Source organism: Micropterus salmoides, unplaced genomic scaffold (assembly GCF_014851395.1).
Source record: "Micropterus salmoides isolate LMB-PRFRI ecotype aquatic unplaced genomic scaffold, ASM1485139v1 Ms_hic_scaffold_8, whole genome shotgun sequence".
Lineage (NCBI taxonomy): Eukaryota > Metazoa > Chordata > Actinopteri > Centrarchiformes > Centrarchidae > Micropterus > Micropterus salmoides.
The window spans coordinates 9,716,318-9,736,555 of NW_024044570.1; the positions used below are offsets into that span (position 1 = coordinate 9,716,318).

Below are 20,238 nucleotides of genomic sequence, written 5' to 3' on the forward strand. Positions count from 1 at the left end.
CTTGAGCAGCGCAGGTGAAGTTAACGTTGGCAGCTGAAGGAGACACGTATATCTGCGCCGAGCAGAGAGGGGAGCCGTTGACGTTGCCTCCCCTTGTGTGTTTATAAAAAAAAAAAAGAGAAGATTGAAGATGGCGACCAGCTCCGAACGCAGTCCTCCCCCGTTCCCCGACTCCGAGGACCAAGATGTGCTAGACCCTGAGGACGTCGGAGGCCGAGACAGTGATGAAGACGACGAAGGGGACGACCTGTTCATGAGCGCAGTATGTGTGAATGAGGCTAATTTTCATTTCGCGCTAGCTGAGCCCCCACTGATTTGGCTAACTGTCACATGAGTTAGCTAACAGCAGCGGAGAAAGCTAATGAGGCGCTTTAAGCAAAAGTTTTGTACGCGTGTCTACCAACATTTAGCTTGTTTTAGCGCAGAGGAAAGAGTCAGAAAATAATGCTGACAGTGAGCAACTGTCATGTCAGGTAATGTTAGACTTGCAACATTTAACTGGAACTTAAAATGTCAAAGCAGTTTGGGAGTTTCGATGCAGACATTCTGCCCTACCCACCTACAAACACCGTTGCTTTAAACAGTGTTAATCTTCGACACTGTTGGAAATGCCCATCATAGTAGTGTTGATTTCCTACGGTGGAGTTGCAATGTGGAGAAGTATCAAGCTGAGATTTGATTAGGAAACCAGAGAGCACAAAATTCATCTAATATAGTTCCTCTTGGGTTAATGATATGTGGATGTTATGCGCAGATTATATTTGACATTTCAAAAAAACTTCCACTCTTCCAGGTTAACTGCACTAAAGCCTTCAGCAGTTTGGGTGGCTGTGCAGACTTTTTTAGGACTATGCAAATGTAAATCAAGCTGCAGTCTAATCATGGCAATGTCTGTTGAGGAGGAGGTCTGTGTGATTTCCTTGTTGACATTCTCCCGGACGTGATTTTGTTATTCATAATCATCAGTTTAAAATACGCACACTTTTTATTTATTTATTTTTAAATGAGGATTAAAAACGGGCTCCTGCAGCCTCCTGTCATGTGAGTGAGATGTGGTCACATGGTCAGAATCCGGATGTTTTCCCCACAGTCAAAGTTCAGAGGAGAGATTGGAAACTTGCTGTCTTTTGATTTTTGAGCGCTAGACTAACTGCTGCATGGAAAACATTACTCAGCAGCTCTGGATGTCACATTTAACAGAGCCTGTTGTTGAAATAATGTTTAGAGATGGACCAGGCAGTGATCATTAGTGGATTCAGAGTGGCCTCATACTTAAAAGGGACAAGTTAGTTGTTCATTACAGTTCACTCTGGCCTCTAGCTATTAGATTACGTTAAGGAACTATTTGCATAGTATTACTCAACATGATAATTAGCAAATATACCCAAACCCTATGATAAGACATTTGCACTCAGTTGCAAGTTCATTAGGCGCACATAGCTGGTAGGTGTTTCTTATGCTTTATTCAGCAAAGGTGGATCTAAATATTACACTTACACATTATAACATAATACAATTCTACCACAGCTCTAACTACAGCCTCTAAAACGATCATAAAGTTAAATCGACACCTTTCCAGCGAAGTTTCAACAAAAACTGAACTTTGAAACCTTTAGGAAAGTAGAATTTATTGCAGAACTGTTGTATTAGATTGCATTCATTTTTGCAATGCGTGCCTAGCAACTAGGTGTATATGCATTTGTCGTCTTTGCGACTGCTTGTCTGATAAAGCTGAAACATAATTAGCCTGGAATGACATAACAATGTTTTGTTTTTGAAGGGTTCAGGGATTCAAGGGTTCTTTTAATGGTCATTTTACAACACAAGGTTGTATAAGAAGATTTACGTTTGTAGTCCCTTTATGCTACGCAGACACAAACAACACAGAGCAACACATAAAAAAAACAATATTACATTTGATGGAGTGAGGGGGATGAATTCAAAATGCTCACAGCCTGAGGGAAGAAGAAGAAACTGCTCTGAAGTCTGGTGGTATGACAGCAGATACTTGGTTCCTGTGTCTCTTGCCAGATGGCATAAGGGTGAACAGGCTATTATCTTTGGGGCTCGGCACAAGCACCTTCCTTGACCAATATCACTGATTATGGTGATGGGTACCAATTATGTTCTGGGTGGTTTTGCAGAGCCCTCCTGTCCCTGTGGGATGTTTCCTGTCAGGATGCTTTAAAAGCTGATGAGAACTTGCCACCTGAGCTTTGCTCTCATGTTTCCTTAAGAAACATAGGAGAGACATTTCTGAGGTTTCTTTACCAGGCTGGAGATGTGAGATGACCATGACAGCTTCTTTGTGATGCTGATTCTCAGGAAGCTAAAACTGTTTCACCTGCTTCACCTCAGCTCCACTGATGTAGACAGGAGTGTGTGTCTTTGCTTCCTTCTTCCTGAAATCAACAATCGGCTCCTTGATTTTTGCTAACGTTGAACAGTGAGTCCCCTCTGCAAGACTGTTGATTTCCTCTTGATATGATTGAAGTAAGAAAGGATTAGAAAAGAAAGGTCAACAATACCATACAAATGAGTACAAAAGCAAACATCAGGCTTCACTCATAAATCAGTGACTTTGAACGGGCAGCCTCATTCACCACTTACATTGTCAACTATTTTTATATATATATATATATATATATATATATATATATATATATATATAAAACTAACTAGTTTGTTAAAACCTGTTTGATTCCCATAAAAATTTGTTGAATGTTGGATATCGGACAGAAACATCAAATTAAACCCCCTTCAAATCATAATGTGGTTGACTTTGATTATGGTTGATGAGTTTGTGGAAGTTGTGTTTGTAGCAATACTATATTTTTGTGTTGGGAATCTTAAGACTAGGGATGGGTCATGATTTTTGAATAGTCATTAAATTCTAAAAGATTGAATAGTTTATGCGACTATCGTCCTGTCTTGTGTATATACGATTTTGTCTTCCAACGATTATGCAAACAAGAAAATGAGATAAAACAATTATTGTGTCTCATTGTGTTTTGCATGGATACTCTCATTTTGTCTTTTTATAAATCAAGTGCACCCTTTTAGAGCTGTGGCTCCTGCCCCTCCCTAAAAGCCCAAACTTTCTCTCAGCCAGGCTGTGGCACGTTTGTTCAGCTTCAGACAAGATGATGGGGATTATAATTTGGCTATAATTTGCTTACTCAATTCAATTCAATTCAATTTTATTTATATAGCGCCAAATCACAACAACAGTTATCTCACAGCGCTTTTCATAAAAGAGCAGGTCTAGACCGTACTCTGTGATGATATTTACAGAAGCCCAACAGTTCCCACCAAGAGCAGCACTAGGCGACAGAGGCAAGGAAAAACTTCCTTTTAAGAGGCAGAAACCTCGAGCAGAACCATGGCTCAGGGTGGGCGGTGGTACTCACCATTATTAGCTTAGCCTGCAGCATTTTACACTCCATAAATTAGAGTGACAGACTTTTCCTGTACTCATATGTTAATTATTTATGCTAATTTATATTTTTCGCACTCACTGTTGGTGTTAAGATGCTGTTTAAAGTTAATAATGTTGGATTACTATTATTTCATTGGCTATTTGTGAAGCATTCATTTTAAGAGTTCAGTAAATCATTGTTTCCTAAACCAATAAGTAATCGTGTTAAATGATCATGATTTTATTATTGATCAAAATAATTGTGATCATATCAAATAGTATTTTTGCTTGAAATGCCATCCCTACTAATGACCATACAACTGGATACCAGAGACATGGATTATTGTGTAGGAACAGCTTAAGAAGGATTTATGAACATTTAGATTTTAACATTTATTTTATGAGCAAATGTCTTATTGGAAGCTCTGTTTCTTGTGGTAAATATATTATTAATTGATTAATAATTAAAAACACATTTTGGATGGTATTTCTTCCAGACTATAATGCTTACAGTCATATGGAAGACATATTACATGGCAAAGGAAAAAGGACTGATTGATCAGTTAGTCGATTTGACATAAAATTCGCCAACTATTTTGATAATCAGTTCATCATTTTAGCCGTTTACCAAAAAGAATGCCTCACATTTAATTGATCCAGTTTCTCAAATGTAAACATTAGCTACTTTTCTCTGTTTTAATATGATTATAAATTGAATATCTTTGGGCTTGTCCAACCAAACAAGCAATTAGGGGACATTAACTTGAGCTCAAGGAAATTGGGGATGGGCTAGTCTTTGCTAATTCCAAAAAATTATTGACCGACAATTGTTAGTTAGCCCTTTTCAAATACTCTGAAACATTCAATCTTTTTTTTTCCTTTTCCCCTCGTCTCCAGAGCAGCCCTCCGCTGACCGAAATGGACCCCACACTGCCACCTGCCAGTCAACCCGGTGATGTTTTAATGAACAATCCCATCAAGCCTGTCAGCAGCCAAACAGAAACCAAACCAGCGAGTGTATTTGCCAGTGAACCCCTTGATGATTTTGTTGACCTAACAAACAACGTAACCGACTCTCCTGACGACACAGTCGCAGCTGAAAGTGCCGTTGCAGATGCAGCAAAAGACACAACTGAAATCCATTTAGATGAACCCTCGGATGATTTTGTTGACATATTTGGAAGTGAAACCCATCAAGAGGAAGTTGTAGCAGATGTTACTGTTAAAACAGCAAAGAATAAAAGTGAAGTGACCAGTGGTGTTACAGATCCACCTGGTGAAAGGAAATCAGGAAGTGATGCAAAACAGGAAGCAAAAGTAACTTCCACTGATTCAATCATCGACCTCAGTGGTGATGTGTCAGCCAGTAACACACAACAGCCACATGGCAGTGACAAAATTGTTGACCCTTTGGTTGACCTCCTTAGTGATGCTCCACCCGCTGCTGATGCAAAAAAACCCAGCCGGGCAACAATCGATCTGTTTGAAGATGAGGGAAGCGAGTTGTTCACAGAACCACGGCAGACTCAATCTGCCAAGCAGTCACAGAAAAGCCTCTTCGGTGAAACTGATGAGGATCTGTTCAGTGAGTCGCTGGGTGCCACCACAAAGAAAACCATCAGCAAAGAGCATAAGGACAAATTTGTCACAACCAAAGCTGTTGGTGATCGACGCAACATAGGTGGGCCTCTGCAAGACAGTAATCCTGCAGAAACTGCTGATATCTTCACAGAGGAAGCCTTCACCACAGTGCCCAGCATCAGAAACACCAGCACCGCCAACTCCAAGACTAATGGAGTCCACTCTGAAGAAGAGACAGATATATTTGCTGGTGGGAGCTTTATTTTTCTTTTATTATGTAACATTATCAGGATTTTAGGATTTAGTGTTCCAAGGAGAGCGTTAGTGACAAAGCAGGGTGTTCACACAGAGCAGTGTTTATCCTCTTATTTCAGTTAATTTGTGTGGAAACAGTTTTCAAAGTCACGTGTGCAACAAATAACTGATCTGTTTAGTTTCAATAAGCAATTTATTGGAAGTAAAAACATAACCTAAGCAAACTGCAATTTAAAAACACCAGATTCAGTCCAGATTCCTGTGTTTTTATTTATTTTAATTTGTTCTGTTAGTCTTAAGGCATGTTTGCTATAGTACAGAGTACAGAAGTTGACAGGAAATTAGGGGAGACAGTCGGAGGATGACATGCAACAAAAGGTTCACAGCCAGATTCAAATTAATTATCTCTTAAACCCAAAACACCCATGTGTTTTTGTTCTTAAAAGAGCAGTGCAGTTTTACAACATTGTCAGATTCACAATGGACAAAAAGGATTGAAATCAGTGCAGCAGAACCAGCAATATAGTGCGTTTCATGGCATGCTTTCTTCTTCCTTGTCAAATCATTGTGCATATATTACCTACAGTAGAACTCAACCATCACTCACTTTTTCCAGTAAATGAGGCTTTCAGTTTAAAAACACTGGAAAACATGTAAGTGAGCTGTATCAAACTAGAGGCTGAAAGCAGAAAAGACAAACTGCAGTGTCAGGTCGAGGTCAAACGCTTTATTATCAAACCCAGATAGAAACAAATTGCCCCTTACGATGAAGTCCTTAGTTTGCTGTTCTCTCAGATTACCATACAGAGAGTAAGACGCAAAATGGTGTATAATTTCGCACACTGTCAACACAACATTTATTAAAGAAACAACACTTTGTGCTGACAGTGCACAGGAGTCCAGCAATATACACAGAAAAACCTGCAGCTTAGAGGGTGGACTGGGTTGGCCATTAAACATGGTTGTTTGAACCCCTGGCTCCTTCTGATCACATTAAAGTGTGCTTGAGCAAGACACTATATCCAAGAAGATATGTAACATAATTCAATATAAAGGTTAGAGAATGAATAATGATTGGATAAATACAACTAGAATAAAATAAACATAAGTGTGTCAGTATTTTGTTTCTTTGTGATATTTTCTGCCACATTGACAGCTATACATAAAGTTAAATTTATAACAGGGCCAGGATGGTCCAGTACCTAAAATAATGGACTAAACACATTTCCGTTCAGCTTGGAATGACCCCAGTCTGGTTTCTTTTTCTCTCTAACAGAAGGCACGGTGGAGCTTTCTCTCGACAGCCCGCTGAACGAGAGAAAGAGGGATGTGACAGCCAAACCGTCTGCATCCACCCCCTCTCTGTCAGCGGCTGCCAGCCTGGCCAAGCCTCAGTCTGCTTCCCTGGAGGAGGTACACGCATATCTAATCCCAGAGTGAAATTCCCAGTATGACTGCAACAAAGTCATAACTGAAAACTGTTTTTTAAGTTAAGAGATTTGCTTTTTATTTATTTATTTATTTTTTTTATTTACTCCTGGTTTTCTGGAATATTCAAGATTCAAGAGTCTGTTAATCGTACAATTTGCATTTTTTGACTAATTTAACATTTTACTGAATATTTCCCCAAAAATCCACTGTAAGAAAATTGGTGACTGTTCAATAGAAGTGCTTGACTGGCAGTATTTCACTTCCTGTTCAATATTTGTTTCAGTTGGAAGAAGAGGAAGATGAAGAGCAGGAAGACACATTTGAAATTGTTGTCTCTGTCAAAGACCCTGAAAAAATAGGTGGGGCTCTTTAATTTTATTCTTCTTTGAACAAATTATGTATCTGGGTTTATTTTAGTTTGTTGCAATACAGTTACAAATTGGTTTGTGCACCGTATTAACGTCAAGCCAAGCAAAGGCTATTCTGAATTACTTGAATCCTTCATTTAATCATTTCAAACATGTGGGAAATAATCAAGAACTCAAGAAGAGAGAGTAATGATAAAGTGCCACAAAGACAACCCATGTGCATCTTGCCTTGAGTATTTATAAATTTTAATTAATAATAATTAATAATTATTTACTATTATTTTGTGTCTTCCTTTTTTTTAGGGGACGGGATGAATGCCTACATGGCCTACAAAGTAACCACACAGGTAAAAACTTGCCGATATATAGCATTTCACTTAATCTGAAGTTGTTCATCTTTAATCCAGAGGAAGTTAGTACAGTTCAGTCATCAGATGTGTTATAACGGCGCGCGAATAGAGGAAATACTTTGTTATAGGAAAAATGCCCACGCACTGGTCTTGAAAAGCCAAGATGGATTACGTCAGAACTTTATAGCAGTAATTCACCAAAAATAAGCCAGCCAAGTGATTAAAATCCAATAATAGAAATGACGAAAATATTGTGAACTCCGTTTCAGACCACACTGCCCATGTTCCGCAACAAGACATTTACAGTGAGGCGACGCTTCAGCGACTTCCTCGGCCTCTATGAGAAGCTTTCTGAAAAACATGGACCAAATGGATTAATCGTGCCTCCGCCACCAGAGAAGAGCATCCTGGGTAGGCTTACTGGCTTTACTGCTTTCTCTAAAACTAACTATAAATCTCTGTCAGCCATAAGAAAGGATGTTGTCTTGCACAGGTATGACAAAGGTGAAGGTGGGAAAGGAAGATTCCTCGTCTGCAGACTTTGTAGAGAGAAGAAGAGGCGCCTTGGAGAGGTAAGAGAGAAGCAATGAAATTAAAGCTTCATCATGACAAATTTAGTTAATTCATGTCATTAGTGATTGGAGAAAACAAATAATAATCTTTATTTGTAGAGCACTTTTCAAGTGTAAAGACAATAATACCCAAAAGACAATACAAAAACAATACAAGATAAAAGCAAGAAAACATTGAAAAGACTAAAATACACGTTTAAGATAAATATAAAATAAGTAAAATAGAATAAAATAAAAGGGATAAAATGAAGTCAAATAAGATCGGGAAAGGCTCTCTTATAAAAGTATGCCGACCTGATTTCCTCGGGCAGGCTGTTCCAGAGCCTCGTGGCCCTGACAGCAAACGCTCTGTCCCCTTTAGTTTTCAGTCGAGATTCTGGAACAGACAACAGACCTCTGCCCGAGGATCTCAAGGTACTTGCTGGTGTGTATGTGACTAAAAGTTCAGAAATATAACAAGGCGAGAGGCCATGAAGAGCTTTAAAAGTGATCAGTAAAATTTTAAAGTCAATTCTAAAACATACTGGGAGCCAGTGTAATGAAGCTAAAATAGGAGTAATGTGGTCATATTTCTTTGTTCTGGTTAAAAGCCTGGCAGCTGAGTTCTGGACAGTCTGGAGTCGATCAGTAGATTTTTGGGTTAAACAAGTGAAAAGGCTGTTGCAATAATCCAGGCGTGATGAGAAGGCGTGTAAAATGGTCTTAGTGTCCTTAAAAATTAACATAGATTGAATTCTTGCTATATTTCTAAGTTGATAAAAACATGATTGAACAAGCTTTGTGGTGTGCTACTCGAAATTTAAATTACTATCAAACCAAACACCATGGTTCATTGCCACAGGCTTAACATAATTCACTAGGGAAACCAGCAGATGGCAAAACAAATACTGCCCTCTGCTGGTTTCCCTAGTGAATCATGTACCCAATGACCAGGATTTCTGTTTTGTCTGAGTTCAGCTGGAGGAAATTATTTGACATCCATTTTTTAACTTCACAAAGGCAGTTGTTAAGTGAACTCAGCATTCCAGGGTCTGTGGATCTGACTGGCAAGTACATTTGTGTGTCATCAGCATAAATATGAAAAGAAATGCCATGTTTATGGATAATATGTCCAAGGGGAAGCAGATACAAGGAAAACAAAATGGGTCCTAAGACCGACCCCTGAGGCACACCATATTTAACTGGACAGAACGAAGAGACATAGTTGTTTACAGACACGCAAAACTTCCTATTTGACAGGTAGGATGAAAACCATTCTAGGGCAGTACCAGAGATCCCCACCCAGTGCCTCAGTCTGTCTAACATTATGTTGTGATCAATGGTGTCAAAAGCAGCGCTAAGGTCCAGGAGTACCAGGACTGAGCACATGCCTTCATCAGCAGACATTAAAAGGTCATTGGTGACTTTAAGCAGGGCCGTCTCAGTGCTGTGGTACTTCCTGAAACCAGATTGAAACTTTTCAAATATTTTGTTATTTTCCAGTACAGTGAGCAGCTGTTTGGACACAATTCTTTCTAGAATCTTTGCAATAAAAGGCAGTTTTGAAATTGGTCTAAAATTTTGTGGGAGGGAGGGATCTAAACCAGGTTTCTTTAAAAGCGGGTTCACACAAGCCGTTTTAAAATAATCAGGGACACAACCAGTAGATAGGGAGCTGTTAAAAACAGCGATCAGAGATCAAATGGGGCCCAACAGAATCCATTATTTTCAGTAAAAACTTTGTAGGTATTACATCAAGTGGGCTGGAGGACACTCTCATTTGTGATACTGTTTTTAAAAGCTCAGACAAGTCGATGGGATAAAACTGGTTAAAACTCTCTTGTTGCTGGTGAGGAACCTCTGAGTAAGAGGCCGCGGGGGTAATAGAGTCTCTGATTGACACCACCTTATTGGTAAAATAAGATAAAAACAATTCAGTCATCATTACTTCCAGCTGAGGCACAAGGAGGGGTTGGGTTTACCAGCTGATCCACAGTCTTAAACAGAAACCTGGGATTGTGTTTATGTGTAGTAATGAGTTCAGAAAAATAGTGTGTTCTCGCATCCTTAACCATGTTATTGTAGTTAATTAATAAATCCTTCAGACTGAGGTAATGGACTTGGAGACTGGATTTTTTCCATCTGCGCTCTGCTTTCCTGCATTCCCTTTTGAGGCTGCGAATGCTGTCATTTATCCAGGGTTGCTTACTAGCTTTAGACGTAGGCCTAACCTTTAGAGGAGCAGTAATATTTAGTGACGACAAGCAGATATGATTGAAGTGATCAACCAGATTGTTGGTGTTGGAATCTTACAGGTGTTGGCTTTGGCTCTGAAAGAATGCGCAAAAGTTTGAAACACTTTATTCATTAAAGATGCGAGAATCCCACCTTTAAATCGGATGCTCAAATCTCTGCTAAACATTAAAGCTGTTATAATGTTGTTTGATCATAGAAAGAAGGAAAGTGAGGGTTTATTTCCCCCTTTTCCCATTCTAAAGGTATCTTCAGCGGGTGGTAAATCATCCATCACTTCTGCAGGATCCTGATGTCAGAGAGTTCCTGGAAAGAGAAGAAGTAAGTTGAAATTGAGTTTGGAGAGCCCCGAGCCTGGGTGCCTTTTTTATAAGACAAACATTTATTTAGTTTTATGCCTGAGCACCTGTGAAATACTGTACTCTTTAAAGTCTATAAAATCGCCTGGCACACAACTTCACTTAATAATAATTTGTTGACTAAATTATCTTTATTACATCTAAAAATGTTTGTTTGAATTGAGGGAACACTTTCAGAGGGATGTATTTTTCCTCTGCCATTTGTATTTACTACTTACTTCCACTACTTCCCTTTGTGTTTCTGAAATTTTACTATATTTTTTAAGTTCAGTCTGGTTCTGTATCATAATATGTGTGTGTGTCCTTAGTTACCCCGAGCAGTGAGTACGCAGGCTCTGAGCGGCGCTGGCTTCTTGAAAATGATCAACAAAGCAACAGATGCTGTCAGTAAAATGACCATCAAGATGAATGAGTCAGATGTGGTGAGTTCAACTGTAAACAGACACTCCTTCTGTTCACAACGGTCTTTTATTCCCTAGAAGCTCTTGTGTAACAGATAATTTTTCTAATGAGGAAATCAGCATTTTCCAGTAAAAAGCAGAACATATCAAGCTCACAGTTGGAGCACAGTCAGGATGAAGCACTAAACAGTACAGTACCAGAACATATTAGGTACAGAATGGCTTGCCATCAGTCTGTTAACTCATTGCACTGAGAAAACAAAACCTGCTTTCTTTTGTTATGACCCAGTACTGATGATAAGCTTCAACAAATGGACAGACTGGCCAATGCATTCTTTTGTAAACTGATCTGGTGGTGCATTGATTAAACCTTTTATGTGTCCAGTGCTATTTTTGTATGCGGTAATGCAAGCTAACATAACTGTATATTTAATAGATAGTAAGTGAGGCAACCTGTCACACTAATCAAAGACCCTGTTCATCAGAAGCTGGTGTGTAAAGACACTGATTTCCTCTTGATCTGACCTGAAATTACCACATCTATGATTAATTAAATGTTTATTCCAGCTGAGTAAATACAAAAGAACATAAGTACGTTAAACTGCACTGGATTCCCGATGTGTTTTGAGGTTACCCCACGCTGAAAGCACCAAAGAGTTATAGCTTGCATAAATGTAGGAGCAGGGTTCTTGTATAAATCCAGAAAATCTGTAAAAGGATTTAAATTGAATTAAAGCTGCAAGCAGTCTTGGACACGCCCTCGCAGCGTGGCGCGAATGAGGCGTGTCGCGGGGCAGTGGCCGGAAGTCGAGAGACACAACTTTGAATTATCACACGTTTTGGACACCTAACAAAGGAGGTCAACATCACTTCCTGTTTCCTGTGGCGCTAGAGAACACCTGCAAATTATACGTTATGTCCCAGTCCATCAAGTGCAGACTAAGCTGAGAAAAACTTCTTGTTTGTTGGCAAATCATCAATTTTCGCCACGGGCAAGCCCTTCAACTCAAAGTCACAGATAGCACTACTTTTTATCGTCAGTGCCTTTAGATTAAATAGCAAAAATATGAAGTCAACCAGATTAATAAGGAGGAGTCCGTTAAAGTATGTAACCTTTAAATCGCCACAAATGACAATTATATTCAAAATGGACAGCTTCCTGTAGGGTTTAAGGAATTGCTCCAAGAGGCTTTAGTGTGACTTAAAATGTTTTTGATTTACACAGTTGTGTGATTAATCCTCTGTAATGTAGCTTGTAATGTCATCGAGCTCAGTCTTCACTGACATAACAGACGTGTGTTTTTTATACTAACAAAAACACTGAAACTTTGCTTAGAAATTAACCTGTGGAACAACAGTGGGATCTAAACATGTAGAACACACAGGGGCCTCGATGATGGAGTTGTACTAACTGTGTGTTTCACTGCAGTGGTTTGAGGAGAAGCTGCAGGAGATGGAGTCTGCAGACCAGCACTTCAGGAAGCTCCATGCGCTGGTCGAATCTCTGGTCATTCACAGGAAAGGTTCGTTGTCTCCCTTCCAACCACTTAAAGATTTGCCTTCAGAACTTTCGCTAAAGCCTAAACGGAGACAAAAAAGCTAAGATAACTATCTCTTTGCCAGTGTGCTGCAAGATAAGGGCTATTTTTTACCCAAAACCATGCCCAGAAAGTAGTTTGTATATGATCACTTTTTTGTAATTGGTGTTTGGTGTACATGGAGGAAAATGCCTCTGTTTGCCTTAATGTTTGGCTCGATCTTCCCCTTCAGAGCTGTCGTTAAATACAGCAAGCTTTGCCAAAAGCACAGCCATGCTGGGTAGCGCAGAGGACAACACCGCTCTGTCCCGAGCTCTCTCTCAGCTGGCAGAGGTGGAGGACAAGATGGAGCAGTTGCACCAGGACCAGGCGGCAAACGACACCTTCGGCTTTGCTGAAGTCATCGCAGATTACATCCGCCTGCTTGGAGCCGTGAGGGTACTGAGAAAATCTGTTCTAATTACTAATTTATTAAAATGAATTACTGGATGTCAAAGCTAATTCTGCATAGTGAAGTATTCATTATCTTATTTAAAAAAAACAAAGGTTAGGAGGTAAATTGAGGCCTATCTAAGTGAAATTTAAACACCAATTTGAAGTAGTTCAATTTCATTGCTGTGCAATTTTGTTACTTTCGTTACAATCTAAAAAACATCAAGCCTGTCCGTCCATCGGTGGCTTACTCTCTTAAGCAGTGAGGTCAAGTCTGTCATTTTAATTTAGTCCAAGTAGTTGTATTGAATACTCGTAAGGAAAATCTTTGCCAGAGGAAAGTAGTTTCAGGGACAAGAAGAAATGCCAGTTAAGAACTAAGACAGAGAAGGATGTTATGTATCAGTGTTGTTGTGCTTTAGTGTTGCCCATGTTATCTGAGCAGCCTATTCACTCATATATTTAAAGGCTAATGGTTAACTTCTGATTTTAATCTAATGGTGGTTAAAACAATAACATGTAACTGCTCCCGCAAGAAAAATGTACTGACTAAAGGCATGACATTTATTTGGACTGTTGTTCCTCAGCTACAAACATAAACATGATATGATCCTGTGTGTGTTTGTGACCTGCAGGGGTCGTTTGATCACCGGATGAAGGCGTGGCAGCGTTGGCAGGATGCTCAGACAGTGTTACAGAAGAAGAGGGAGACTGAGGCCAAATTGCTGTGGGCCAACAAACCAGACAAACTGCAGCTGGCCAAAGAGGAGATTACTGAGGTACAAACATTGGCCAGAATGATCACCGTGAAAATAACTGGAATGCCTGGAAGTGCTTCGGTTTGTTCCTGGATAATTTTGTTCCTGTCATCAGAAACGGGGAGCACAATGAAACAAATAGAGTCACATTTTTTCTATTACCTTGGTTATTGTCATGATACAGTAAAGCAAATATATTAGATTTCATAGTCATAGTCTTGTTTTTAATAAAATAATCAACACAAACTTGATTACGCACATAGCCACGCCACCGTGAGCTAGTTGGCGGTGGGGTTCACTGTAGTTGTTGGTGTAGGCTACTACAAACAATAGCAACTGAAACTGAGTGGATCATGTTGGAGCTAATCGATGTTGAACAGCAGTTTTTAGTGTTTAGCTTTTAGTGAAATTATAAAAGCGCAGAAAAGAGAGAAAGAGTGTCGCATCGAACTTTAGTTAAATTTTTGGGCATGTGCCTGTCAAGCTACAGGGTACCTACAGCGTATATTCAATACAGCAGTAGAAATTGGTCTTCATGCTGCGCTTAAGCAACATATGCTCACTTTCTTTGTCCTGGTAAGGAAGTGCTGAAAATTTTTATGTTTAGCATTTGAATCTTTTTTTAATCGTCAATATTTACTGGAGAGCACATCACAAGAAAAATGATCATTGTCTCTCTTCCCTTAATATCTAATGGATTGTGTAGAGGCTCAATTGCTGCATGATGGTAAAAAAAAGAAGTGATAAAAATATTCACAGTAAGTCAAAATTTAGAAATACTAAGTGAAATTTGGTTTTTCAAAGTAGAGATTATGAGTCTTGAAGTCACTATTTTGAGATAGTGAATCAAAAATTCAATTAATCTCAAAATCTTTGCTTAAAAATGGAATTTCTTAGTATGAGATACTGTGACACAACTTTAACCTACTATTATAATTCTAACTGAAAAATTCATTTTTAACTTACTGTTAACGTCGTTTTATTATTTTTTGCATGTCCTCCTTTTTTTAATATCCTGTCATGAATGATCTTCTATACTACAGGACTTTAAAGTTTTCCTCTCCTATTAATAGTGGGAGGCCAAAGTGACGCAGTATGAGAGAGATTTTGACAGAGTTTCTGCCACCGTGCGCAAGGAAGTCGTCCGCTTTGAGGTACTGATGTTTATCCTTTGTTGCATTCACAACAGTTACTCTACAGCAGAAAGCATTTGTCATTACTGATGACATTTTTTTTATTAAATCATACAGAAAGAAAAGGCCAAGAATTTCAAAAGACAGATAATTAAGTACTTGGAGTCTCTGCTTCAGTCTCAGCAACAGGTGAGTGCTTCTCTAGTCAAACATAAATATTTTAATATTTCCATAATTTTCTTGTCAACCGAGTTAAATGTACATTTATAAATAGTTTTGATATTGAGAAAGCTTTTCCAACTCTGGCAGTCATTGTTTTGACTACGTCATGTTTTACAGTTTAGACACTTAGCCGGTGATCTTATCCAGAAAGACTTCACAAAAACAGCAGTACAATATGTTTGAATTTATAAATCATCAAATGGAAAAGAGTGGAAAAAGTGCGGCCTTAACCAACCTTTAATGCAAAAAACACAGCTAATTGGGCATGGGACACACCCTGAGACTTGATCAGTCTCGGCGGGGACTTCCTTGGGAGAGGGTATCTAGTGATAATGGCCACTCGATGATCCCGTGGTCCTCTACTGAAGGTGTGTCCTACAATTTACAGGATTACATATATGTAATTAGAATTTTAATTAGCCATACTAATTCAGATCAAATCCCATTATGGCGATACAATTTAATAATAAATTTAATAATAGCTATTAATCCCACTTTGTAGTTGCAATATCAACATAATAAAATTGTATTTACATATTTGTAATCCTGTAGTCAGCTACAATTGTTCTGGGACTATAGAAGGGATATTTATTTTAAATTAGAATGTATTTTAGGAAAGGAATAAAACATGAGCTAAGGAGCGAGACATGAAAGATGTTTTTTACATGAAGATAGGAAAAGGAAAGATTAGGGCTGCAAGTAATGAACCCGTATTAAAAAAGGCTCTTCCAAAGTTTCAAGAACACAAAGTAATGTCTTCAAATTGCTTATTTTGTTCAATCAATGTTCCAAAACCCATAAATGTTCAATTTTCAATTCTGTAATAACAGGGAAAAACTACACATCACACTTTTGCTTGAAGTGGGACACATGACTAGGAAAGATGCAAAGCATCTGTTATAAATTCTAAATATTAACCACTTAATGTCTGTCAGTTATTAACAAACCTGTCACTGTTGTCTCTTTCTTTTTTCTCTCTCCAGCTGATAAAATACTGGGAGGCTTTCTTACCGGAAGCAAAAGCAATCGCCTAATCCTCGAGCCCCAGCCTTGTGGACGACAAAACAGGCTGCCTTTTTCTTATACACTTTACCTCTTGCCTTTAAACCAAGGAAAATGCGTGCATTGTAAAGGGAGATACAATCAACCTGTTTTTTTTTTTTTATCACCTTTAACATATAGCTCTGTACTCTATTGTATTAATAATTGTATATTTTCATTTAACCTTCCACAAATATTTTCTTATTAGATGAAAAGAGTTTGCATACACAAAGTTAAGGACACATGAGAAAAAGAAGAAAGTGTAGATAAATGATTCCATTAATTTCCACAAGAGAAGGGAAATGAACCGAGTCTGTTGTTCTCAGGATTTTCTCCCTTGTGTGATCAGGAGCTCCTTCATCAGCAATGGTTAATTGTTTACAGTGCGGCTGCTCTCTCATCAAATATTTCTGGGGACCCAGATGAAGAAAGTGGCCAAGAGATCTCGCTCTGTTTCTTCTTTTTAATGACTCAAAGGGATAAAATAACAGTTAAATGAATTAAAAAAAAATTGAGCACTTCCACCAGGTGGATAAAATACTTCAGAACCAACTGTGTTTTCTTTTCTTTCAGATTTAAAATACTATTGATGCTGTGGGAAGGGGGTGCATGGGTATTGAAAGGCATTAGATTAGCAGGGTCTACAGCTGTGGTCAAGGGTTGCATTGTAGGTCAAGCTTGTGGGTTTAATGTTTTAGATATGATTTCAATCATAGTACAAACTTTACTCTTATAACTACACATGTCTGTGCCTTTTAAGTCAGAATGGTGTTTTTGGTATTATCCACTTTGGGAGAAAGTTTCACACAGCTGTGGGCAGTGCAGAGGCTTGTTTCTTCCAGCCATAATGATATAAGTGTCAATGCTGAGGTTAAAGAATAATACTGGTGGTTTCATGTTTAAGCCCATTTACTACAAATTAAGTGTTGTTTTCCCTCTACATTCTTGCTTGTAACTGCAAAGTTGTTTTTATTTTATGTTTTCTCCTACCTTCCAGACAGTCTTTGGACTCACTACTGTATGAAAATCAACATGCAGGGACTTGTAATCCTCACAGTGAACGTCACGTCAGAGTGTTTTTGTCAAAGTTGTGTCATTGTTGTTTGGTAATTCAGTACTGTAAGTGTTAGATGACTCTCTTTAGGGCATTACCAAGCACCAGTGGCTTTGAGAAAAATACAGTAAATTCTGACATGTATGGGTTAGCCTTTTAAAGAAAGTCTTGTGCTGCTGTAGTGAAATGAATGGAAACCAAAGGCTGCCTGTATGGTAGGATTCTGAGTCCTGCTATGAAGTTTGTTTGGTAGTAATTTAAAAGTTAGGACCTCAACTAACACTTGATAGATTAACAGATTCTTACAACTGTGTAGTCTGTAAAATGTTGCAAAATAATGAAAAGTTCCACTGTCTCCTGGAGGCCAATGTGACAAAATTGTTTTATCTAACAGTTTGAGTTTTAAAGGTACCCTGTGGAGTTTTTGACCAGTTGTAGCCTATGAGCAATGTTTGTTGGCTTCCCATTTTTGTTAGTAGCTTGCGGGTGATGTGATATGCCTTCCAGCGGATGATTTCTTGCTTTTCTAATGATGAACATAAGAAAAGCAAAAAATATGACGACAAAGGCAGGAAAGAATGCTGCTAGCTAGTAAACATGGACGCAAACAATGTAGATTTCAAATTCCTCACAAAAACACTCGGCAGTCTGCAAATGTCTTTATTATGAGGAAGGAAATGCATTTAACGCATTTGTCAGACCTGTAAGATGCACAGTTTGGTGAGAAACCGTAAATGTAAACATAGCTTTGTTTGCAAAAACAACCTACAGGGTACCTTTAATTTACAATGATATAAAACCGAAAAGAAGCAAATCCTCACATTTAAGAAAGTGGAACAAGCTAATGTTGGGCATTTTTGCATAACAAGGGCTGAGTAATTATAAAAGATTAATTGTCTGTTGTTCGGCTAATAATTTCAGCACTAAACAATACTGTGTGTAATATCTAGTGAATGGGCAACAACGTGCAAATAACACTGGAATGGTCCTTTAAAAAAAAAAAAAAAGAAAAGAATAAAGCTGGACTGGGCTCATACTGACTCCAAAACATGAGCTTAATGTCAAACACTAAATGTACTGATGTCATAGTGAACCTGATGCTTCCCTAAAGACTCGGTCTGCAGTTTGACAAGTAGAGTTTTAACATCAAACGGTAACAAGCCCGTGTCACAGCGTCCTATGGCTGGGCTGCTATTTTTTGATTTCAGCTTTAATTTCACATTTACGCACACATAAATTGAAGCCGTGTAGGGATGACCTACAGTGTATGTCATCGCCTAACTTGCAGACATTTCTGTGCACGTTTTTTATTTTTGTACAACTAGTTGAACGCTTGTTTTCAACTGTTAGCACGCATAAAACCTGTTGTTAGTGCGGACTCATAAGTATCTGTATGCCATCACTTGTCAATGTGCAGAGCAATGTCAGCAATGTGCACCGTGTCATAGAAATTTCTTTTAAAACCAATCAATAAAAGTTGCACTGTTTACACTTGGAAATTTCATTCAGGACTTCAGCGTGTTATTTCTCCACTTGAGTTGTTTTCTTAGCCTGACATTGTAAGTAAACAAGCTTTTGATTGGATTCAAAAAGACTACTGATGTGTGATTGGTGTTGAGGATACAGTTTTTTAAGTAGATAACAAAATGTTCTTACTACATTCTATTACAGCTGCTGCTTTTCTCTTTTCTTTTCCATCTTTCCTGCAGGTTAGCAGGTGCACAATTGGGTGGATAATGAATGAACAGCTCCCCCTTGAGAAAGCCTGCTAAACGTAGGTGAGTGAGTTTGTGAATGAGACCAAGCCAGTTCCTTTTGGTGCTTTGTATCTTAAAATGAATACATTTTGATAACAGGGTAATAATCAATCTTTATTTGGAACATACACTGCTGTTGGAGTTTTTGCAACTGGTCACTGAGAGGTCTTTAAGGTTATAGATAAACCACATTAAGACTAAATTAAGTAAAATTACACCCAATTAGTCTCTAAATTGGCTGGAGTGATATGTTAGCTTATTAACTTATATGTTGGTAAGTAAGAAAAAATTACATTACAAATATGCCAAAGATATATACAGTATTTAAGGTAACCATATCTCCAGTACAGACTTTTCAACTGTAAAGTTTGGTCAGTACAGATCTTGGTTGAATTCTTCAATAACCAAATTTGATATCCTTTTTTGAAAAAAATGCTTTTTTAGTTTAGATTTATGCCATTAAAATGAATATTTGCAGTTGCTTAGAAAATCCAGTATCTAGCTATAGCTATAATGCATAGTTATTGTAATTGGCTCACTCATCTTCCACTGTAGGAAGAAAAAAAAGTTTTCGGTAGCTTGATGACCGGTTCTGCAATTTATTACAAATGCAATAAAGTCTGTCATTTTATCTTAAGCATGCAAAGATATTCTGACTTTTAGTTGCTAGTATAAGTCAAATAAAAACATTTGAGCCTATCCATTTTCCATATTGCAACTCACCAATAACATATTTTGTTAGTCTGAGTACCTCTCCCCATTATTAGTGAACCTTTTATGTGTAAAATCTTTGAAGTTACCCTTTAACAGAGCACCCTGACAGCTTTGCTTCACCATTTATTAGTAACTATGTACAATCTAATTCAGAGTTACAGACATCTTAGGGACAATGGGAAGCAGCAGCAACAGACCAGTTAGCTGCTACACGTGATGACGATATTACAGGTACAGCTTTCACATTGTAATGCCGCACACTTCAGTTCAAAATGTTGTTCCATCCAGATATATAACTAACTAAAACAACCTGCTCAAACTAAGAAGGCAAACTGTGAAGATGGACTGGCCAGGCTGAGGAACTTGAAAAACCCTACATGTCCTGTAATATGAAGTAAAACTATCAGATCTTCGCATGTCATTACATGGCAGCTGCTTGTTCTGGCAGATTGGACAAGACATTGTCTTGGTTCACTCTTTAAAATAACAAAAAACTACACAGTTCTGCAACAGTTTCACACAGTTAATGTTTTCAACATATTACAAAATAGTGTATCGATAAATAACTTCAGCCAGCCAGCACTACCATGTGCTCTACAAAATCTAAATGCATAAAGGCTCC

At 38.3% G+C, this 20,238-nt stretch overlaps 1 protein-coding gene across 1 annotated transcript; it reads left to right on the plus strand.

Moving 5' to 3' along the window:
* Positions 1-95: 95 nt before the first annotated feature.
* snx1a (sorting nexin 1a) lies at positions 96-18,649 on the plus strand. Its single transcript, XM_038706056.1, has 15 exons — positions 96-262; positions 4,316-5,249; positions 6,531-6,667; positions 6,969-7,044; positions 7,357-7,400; positions 7,673-7,814; positions 7,897-7,975; positions 10,453-10,528; positions 10,875-10,988; positions 12,397-12,490; positions 12,738-12,943; positions 13,573-13,716; positions 14,769-14,849; positions 14,946-15,017; positions 16,034-18,649. The coding sequence occupies exons 1-15, from the start codon at positions 131-133 to the stop codon at positions 16,082-16,084; spliced, it is 2,382 nt and encodes a 793-aa protein (XP_038561984.1). The 5' UTR covers positions 96-130; the 3' UTR covers positions 16,085-18,649.
* Positions 18,650-20,238: the final 1,589 nt, after the last annotated feature.